Here is an 8295-nt window from a genome sequence, read left to right on the forward strand (position 1 = left end):
GTATATGTGCCACATTTTCCCTATCCAGTCTATCGTCAATGGGCATTTGGGTTGGTTCCAGGTCTTTGCTATTGTACATCTGGCTAATTTTTGTACTTTTTGTAGAAACGGGGGTCTTGCCATGTTGCCCAGGTTGGTCTTGAACTCCTGGACTCTCCTGTCTTGGCCTCCCAAAGTGATGGGATTACAGATATAAGCCAGGGCACAAGTGTTTCAAAAACTTTGTTCAAATATAGAAAAGATAAAGTATCTCTCCAGTTTCTGAACAGACAAACGAGGATTCAGTGTGATCAAATGGAAGACAGAAGGAGAAATTTTATGGACCCTTAGTTTATTTTATCGGGAAATTTGAACAATGTTATATGATAACTAAGAACACAAAAGCAAAAAACAAAAGAAGTATTGCATGCTGATGGGAAAAGTGGAACTAAGACAGAGCTGCATAGCCATGAGCACCTCCATCACACCAAACACGAGGAGCTGATTTCATTTCCCCAAGGTCAGTGACTTGGACAGTTACACAGGTGCTGCGCTGCTTTCATATTTTTCTATGAGATGGTTCCTATTAGTTTGGAAACTTTTCAGATGGAAAGGCATGAAACATCAAAGAAAAACAGCAACAGCCTTCAAGGCCAGAGAGGAGGGAGAGACCAGACAGGATGGGAAGGATGGGTGTCTTACCTACAGGACACCACGGCCACCGCAGCCACCACAGCCACCACCACGGCCACCACGGCCACCACAACCACAGCAATCCATGCTGTCAGTAGGGAAGACTCGAATGAAGTGAGGAGAGAGGTTTCAGGAGAGGTGAGGGGAGTCGATGCCTCCTTCTACTGGGGGAGGCCCTTATGTTCCATCTTGGGAAAAGGAAGAGGGAGTGACCCATGACACATGACCAGTGATCACTTCCTTCTTGTTGCTACTGCAGTTTCCATGATAAGGTTATCTGGGACTATTCCTTGTTTACATCCTTAAGGACTATCTTTGACCCAAAACATTTACTAATTTTCACTTGTCTCTGTTAAAACCAGATTACAAGCAAGCCAAGAGATGCTAACATGTAGGAGAGGCTCTTCATTTTCTCAGAACCAGTTGAATCCTTGAGACTTCAGGTTAAGCCGGGACTCAAGGTTGCTGCAAGCTGCTTTTCCATCTCTCTGCAATGGCTTCTCTCCAGGAAATCACCCTGCTTTCATGGAAATTCCCGAGATGGAAAAGGGTAAATAAGAGCATCCAAATGGAACACGAAGTTTTTATAAAAATGCTCACTTCTCAGCTCTATTTCTGAAGGGCTCTTTATAGTAAATGACTTTTGTTTCTTTTTTGTTACCCCTCACAATTGCCTGTGATAAGGATTGAAGCAACACCCCCTTCCCTTCTCACTCTGTCCTCCCTCCCTGAGAGCTCACATTCCCACCCAGGGTGTGGATTTCCTCCTGTGTATCCCTGGGTTAGTTCCTCCACCGGTGTCTCCAGCTCAGACTCTCCTGCGGACTCCAAATCCATCAATCACCACTCTCCATTCCATCTTCTCCCATTATGGTTTCAGAGACACCTCCAACGTCACATACTCCAGACTCAAGTCATAATCTTCCCTGCCTGATCACCAACTCTCCATCAGAAAAAAAACTGCATTTTCCTCCACTGTGCCATATCCATCAAGATATGAACCCATGTTAAAAACTGTCTTTGAATCTTTATTTTTTTGAGATGGAGCCTCTGTCGCCAGGCTGGAGTACAGTGGCACAATCTCAGCTCATTGCAACCTCCGCCTCCCTGGTTCAAGCGATTCTCCTGCCTCAGCTTCCCGAGTAGCTGGGACTACAGGCATGCACCACCATGCCTGTATTTTCAGTAGAGACTGGGTTTTGTATTTTCAGTACAGACCGGCTTTCACCATGCTGGCCAGGATGGTCTTGATCTGCTGACCTTGTGATATGCCTCCCTTGTCCTTCCAAAGTTCTGGGATTACAGGTGTGAGCCACCACACCTGGCCTGAATCTTTCTTTTCTCAGTTCCATTTCTAGTCTTTCACCAAATTCTGTTGCTTCTGCCATGTTAATAACTTCAAACCTATTCACATATCTCTAGCTCCACTGTGCCCGTCACCCCAGTTCATGCAACTCTCTGACAAGTTGAAAATGCTCTCTTTAGTCCAAAGACCACACTGACCACTTGGGGTCATTAATAAACAATTGTAATCAGTCATAGGGACGTAATAGCGCTTTCTCTTCCTCAAATTTCTGAAGAGCAATTTTACCGAGTTGGGAAAACAGGCTTTTGAGTTTGTTACAAATGAAGCCTGGGCAGAGATGCTGACTACTGTCTACTGAGCGCTGACTAATCACCAGAAGCCTCTCCATCAGCAGGCGTGGAGAAGACCTTGCTTGCACTCAAATTTTTCTTGCCTTTTTTACAGGCTCCTGTTGGTCACAAACTCTCAAACCCCACCACGATCCACAGCCACAGGCTTCTTCTTAAAGCCATAAACTCCTTTCCTTCCCATGTTGGGCCTTCATTCGGCTCAGCAAGCCTCTGACCTCTGGACCATACATCCCTCAATGTTCCCACCCTGCACTCTCTAAATAGCCCTAGAGCCTGCCTCTAGGGAGCCCAGGCCAGGCTATTAAGCAGATTTGTTTATCTCAGCCATCAACTGACATCACCTAATCAAAGACAAAAATGAATTCCTGGCTGGGCGAGGTGGCTCACTCCTGTCATCCCAGCACTTCGGGAGGCTGAGGCAGGAGGATTGCCTGAACTTAGGAGTTCGAGACCAGCCTGGCCAACGTGGCGAAACTCTGTCTCTACTAAAAATACAAAAATCAGGCAGGCATGGTGATACATGCCCGTAATCCCTGCTACTCGAGAGGCTGAGGCAGGAGGATAGCTTGAAACTGGTAGGTGGAGGCTACATCAACCAGACCAAGAATTACGTCACCAGAATGCAGACTCCTGAGATGACTGATTTCTGCTTTTGAAATAACCACTAAGACCTGGTGTACAGAAGACAAATCACAATGATGTGCCTCAAATAAGGAGAGAAGGCAGCCCCAGCGCCTTCACTGGCTTATAAATGGGATGATGGCCTCTGACTTTGGCAGTGACCTTTGAATCTGTGGCCATTTCACCTCCCAGCTTGCAGTGTTACTCACTATTGCAAGCCCTTTGAAGTCAGGGACTGTGCCTTCCATATCACTGTACCTATTACTGAGAAGCGCTCAGATTGTTCAGTCCAGGGGCTGCCTGGTGCTGTGTGGGGTTTGTAAGCCCTGCCAACAACTCATGGACCTGTGCCCATGGCACTTATTCCCCAGACCTCTTAGGAAGAAGGAGAAGGCTGTCATTACTATGGTTACCATGAACCAGACCAAGAATTACATCACCACACTCCAGCTCTCAGAATGCTTCCCTGGAACTTTCAGGCCTTTTTAACTTATGGTTTTATGAGAAAAAAATAAACAAAACCAAAAATGTAGTGAAAACAAAGATGTCTAAAAGGATGGCCAATATGAGATGGAGAGATTCTTCCGTGTACGTCAAGTCAAATGACAACAAGGAAGTGGTCATGTGTCTTCCCCCTCCTCTCCCCAGAGTTGGTATATAAGGGCCTCCCCCAGCAGAAGGAAGCATCAGACCTCCTCACCTTCTCCTGAGTCCTCCCTTCTCACTTCATCTGCATCCTCTCTACTGACACCATGGGTTGCTGTGGTTGTGGTGGCTGTGGTGGTGGCTGCGGTGGCTGTGGTGGCTGTGGTGGCGGCTGTGGTGGCGGCTGTGGTGGCTGTGGTGGTGGCTGTGGTGGTGGCTGTGGCAGCTGCACCACCTGCAGGTGTTACCGGGTGGGCTGCTGCTCCAGCTGCTGCCCCTGCTGCCGCGGCTGCTGTGGGGGCTGCTGCAGCACGCCCGTGATCTGCTGCTGCCGCCGCACCTGCAGCTCGTGTGGCTGCGGCTGTGGGAAGGGCTGTTGCCAGCAGAAGGGATGCTGCCAGCAAAAGTGCTGCTGCCAGAAGCAATGCTGCTGCTAGGCGGGCCCCAGCCTCTGGCAGCTGCTGCAGGTCACTGCTGTAGGTAAGCTTTCACCATCTGTCTGCCATTGACTAATAGGACACAAGCATGGCCTGAACCTGTCACCTGCCCGTGAGTATTTCACATTTCTATAGTTTTTGGGATTCTGCCTGCATTTAATCATCACCAACAGAAGTAGTAACCATGCAGCCTTCTATGTGGATTACAATTCAAGTCATGACCTCAACAAAATGGAGTCAAGGCAGTTAATGTTAGACCTTCCTGAAATGCCTCTAAGGTTGCCTTCATTGATGTGCTGTTTTTACCACTGCCTAGGTATATTTGAATACACAAAGCAACACCTATCTTAATAAATTATACTAAATCATTCTCAAAGAGCTGTCTTTTTTGTTCTTTCCAGTCTCTAAATTGTCTGTCCATGGGGAAAAAATGAGTTTTATCTCAAAAGATAAATCAAAGAATAAAAAATAATATAAATTGTTTACGATAGACACACAGATTCGTGGATGATTAATCCATTGTGGGTTTTGTAAAGAATGAAGGGACTAGGGCACATCCTCAGCCTGACACTTCGTTTATCATAAACCAAAACTTTCCCCAAATTTCTCTTGTCAGAGTCTTAGAAACAGAAGTCTGGAGTCAGAAATACCTGTTCAGACTCCAAATGGTCATACTATCATTTAGAAGCCTGATCACATTTGAGCAATGATGAAATTTGGCTCTTAGCCCTGTCAGGTATCATGGAAGTCTGTGGTATCAGCCACTTCAAACCACAAAATTACCTTTCAGTTGTAATGTGAGAATATCAGCATTAGAATCAAAATAATCATACATCCTACTGAGAGCATCCCATACACAATAAAAAATGTCCCCAAACACCCCTTCTGCTCATTTTTCCATAGAGATCCCCGACTCTTTGCTGTGTAGACTCCAGAGTCTTAATTTATTGTGGCTGGTTTAGCAGCAAAGTGAGCGGGAAATAAGGCAGAGAGTGGGGAATACCAACTTGGGTGAGCAGTGGGGCAGGGACCGAGGGAAGCCAGGCTCCTTGGGTGGGTCTCCAGGTGACGGTCATTCTTCCACCAGCCTCACAAGGGCCATTCAGGGTGTTTCCTTCTTACTCTAAGCAGAGTTTGACTCTGGATAGAAACTAAAACAGGTTGAACTGACCAAATGAGCGTTATAACTAAAGGAAACATGAATCGAATGCGTGTAAGATTTCCAAAGAGGGAAGACACTGTCACAGAAAGACAGTTTTCCTTCCACCTTGTAATTCAGAAAAGAGGGTTCAGAGTGGGTGTAAGATGAGACCCCAAAGTCGAAGTTGACAAGGTGGTTTTGGGCACTCACCTGGCTCTGCTTCTATTTCCCGTTCCAGCTCCAAGAGCCCTGAACCTCCGGTACCCTCAGGCTACCCAAAGCCCCTTAGTTACTCTCAGCCTTTAGGATTTACCTCTGGGGCCCCATCCTCTCACTCATTCTTCCCTCCCAGGCTTCACCTGTAGAACTGCCCCCTCCCTTATGATTGTTCGCAGCTGGAAGAGTAGGCTCAGGGGAGAAGCACCAGTTCATCTGGCTTAGGCTAAGGCAAGGGACAACCGCTTTTCCTCACTGAGGACCCCTCAAGTCACTTTCCCCACACATAATGTTGACCAATCCAATGGGCATAATTCTGGGACATGTGGCTTTTCCTGCCACCAAGATCCAACACTTTTTAGGCACTTGCCCCTCTTGTCCCACTCGCTGAAAATGTGAGTTTTTCAGTTGGTGTAAATAGAAACGTGGCTGTCTGCCAGGATTTACTGGGTGTCATTACTCGTGTTGACATCGATTTGTGAAAAAAGAGCCTAGGTGGCCTGGTGTGTGGTTTGTGATGTGTGTGTGTGTGTGTGTGTGTGTGTGTGTGTGTGTATACACACACACACACATATGCTATGAGATAGTCAGTTGGTCCATCAGGCACGGCCACAAGAAGAGACAAAGAAGGCTGGGCACAGTGACTCATGCCTGTAATCCCAGCACTTTGCAAGGCCAAGGTGGGTGGATCACCTGAGATCAGGAGTTCAAGACCAGCCTGACCAATATGGTGAAACCCCAACTCTACTAAAAATATATATACAAAAGTTAGCTGAGTGTGGTGGCATGTGCCTGTAGTCCCGGCTACTTGAGAAGCTGAGGTAGGATAACTGCTTGAACCTGGGAGGCAGAGGTTGCAGTGAGCCGAGATTGCACCATTGCACCCCAGCCTGGGCAACAGAGACTCCATCTCAAAATAAAAACACAAAAAATAAAAATAAAAAAAGAAGAGACAAAGGAGAGGTTCAGGAAAATGGTGTATTCCACTCGCAGGTCCTAGAGAGATGGCGTCACTGCACACCAAGAGGAGCGTCACATGGGAGGCAGCACTGGGGGAGCGGTCTCAGCCAGGCAGACAGGGAGAGAGGACCCACGGGCTCGCTCACGGGGGCCAGGGTGGAATATACGAACAAGAGGTGCAGGGGCATCCATCAGGGCATCTGAATGTTACTGGGTCTCAGTCAGGGGAGGGCAGAGAGCAGAACCTGTGGCAGGGGCTAAACATACCACGCTGGGGCTCACCTGGGAGGGATGTGTGAAACTTACAATGCAGTGCACAGGGGCATCTGTCTGCATCTCACCTCAGCAGAGGAGTGGCTGTAGGTACCTCCCTGTAATCCAGGTGTGAATTTCAGTCTTGGTTTAGGTCGTCTGAATAATTAGCACAAATGTAGTCAATTGTCCCTTACTGTAGGTAGAGGAATTTTCTTTCTTTCTTTCTTTCTTTCTTTCTCTTTCTTTCTTTCTTTCTTTCTTTTCTTTCTTTCTTTCTTTTTCTTTCTTTCTTCTTTCTTTCTTTCTCTCTCTCTTTCTTTCTTCTTTTCTTTCATTCTCTCTCTTTCTCTCTTTCCCTTTCTTTCTTTCTTTCTCTCTCTTTCCTTCCTTCCTTCCTTCCTTTCCTTCTTCCTTCCTTCCTTCCTTTCTTTCTTTCTTTCTCTTTCTTTCTCTTTCTTTCTCTTTCTTTTCTTTCTCTTTCTTTCTCTTTCTTTCTCTTTCTTTCTTTCTTTCTTTCTTTCTTTCTTTCTTTCTTTCTTTCTTCTTTCCTTTCTTTCTAGATGGAGTTTCGCTCTTGTCGGCCAGACTGGAGTGCAATGGCACGATCTCACCTCACGGCAACCTCCGCCTCACGGGTTCAAGCCATTCTCCTGCGTCAGTCTCCCAAGTAGCTGGAATTACAGGCATGCTCCACCATGCCCAGCTATTTTTGTATTTTTAGTAGAGACGGGGTTTCTCCATGTTGGCCAGACTAACTCCCGACCTCAGGTGATCCGCCCACCTCGGTCTCCCAAAGCACTGGGATTACAGGCATGAGCCATGGAGCCTGACCACTGTCAGTGAATTTATAGGTAGGACTTACAGGGATTTGCAAACCAAGTGAGGATACTAGCAGGGAGAAAGTAGGGCCTCGGGACCCAGGGATGAGGAAACTTTCTGTACTGACATGGGAGCTGACCTTCGCCCTGTGGGCTGGGGCCTCCGCCACACAGCTGCACAAGCTTCAGCCTGAAACTCTCCCCGACACTGCCCTAAGCAGACCACTTGTGAGGGAGGGAGCATGGAATGAAAAGCCCACAGGGAACAAGAAGCCACAAGATCCAGTGCTCTGAAGCCATTCTAGATGGTTTCAGGGGGACTAGCTTCCCACCTCTGACAGTGACACCATGGCAAGTACCACAATTTGCCTAGAATTATAATTCTTTGTGCACAATGCATCCCATTCAAAGGCAGTCCACAGCACGGTGTGTTCCCTCTCTGAACTGGTCTCACCCCCTTAAATGTGCATTCATCCATTTACTTATTTACCGAGATGGAGTTTCACTCTTGTTGCCCGGGTTGGAGTGCAATGTTGTGATCTAGGCTCACTGCAACCTCCCTCTTGTGGGTTCAAGTGACTCTCCTGCCTCAGCCTCCCAAGTAGCTGGGATTACAGGCATACACCATGCCCAGCTAATTTTGTGTTTTTAGTAGAGATGGGTTTTCTTCATGTTGGTCAGGCTGGTGTCAAACTCCCAACCTCAGGTGATTTGCCCACCTCGGCCTCCCAAAGTGTTGGGATTACAGGCGTGAGCCACCACACTCTGCCAAACCTGCCTTTTTATCTAGGAATTTCTCTCTCTCTCTCTATCTCAATCTCTCTCTCTCTCAATCTCTCTCTCTCTCTCTCTCTCTCTGACAGAATCTCGCTCC

The 8295-nt window shown here is 47.2% G+C and overlaps 1 protein-coding gene across 1 annotated transcript in view; it reads left to right on the plus strand.

The window, feature by feature from the left end:
- The window catches only part of CUNH2orf83 (chromosome unknown C2orf83 homolog), a 23572-nt gene extending 15857 nt beyond the window's left edge, over positions 1–7715 (plus strand). Inside the window, 2 exon segments of the mRNA XM_037738769.1 lie at positions 5525–5613; positions 7455–7715. Of these exon segments, the coding sequence (XP_037594697.1) occupies positions 5525–5613; positions 7455–7715 (350 nt within the window).
- The last annotated feature ends 580 nt before the right edge of the window (positions 7716–8295 follow it).

This window comes from Cebus imitator, unplaced genomic scaffold (genome assembly GCF_001604975.1).
Source record: "Cebus imitator isolate Cc_AM_T3 unplaced genomic scaffold, Cebus_imitator-1.0 Scaffold57, whole genome shotgun sequence".
Lineage (NCBI taxonomy): Eukaryota > Metazoa > Chordata > Mammalia > Primates > Cebidae > Cebus > Cebus imitator.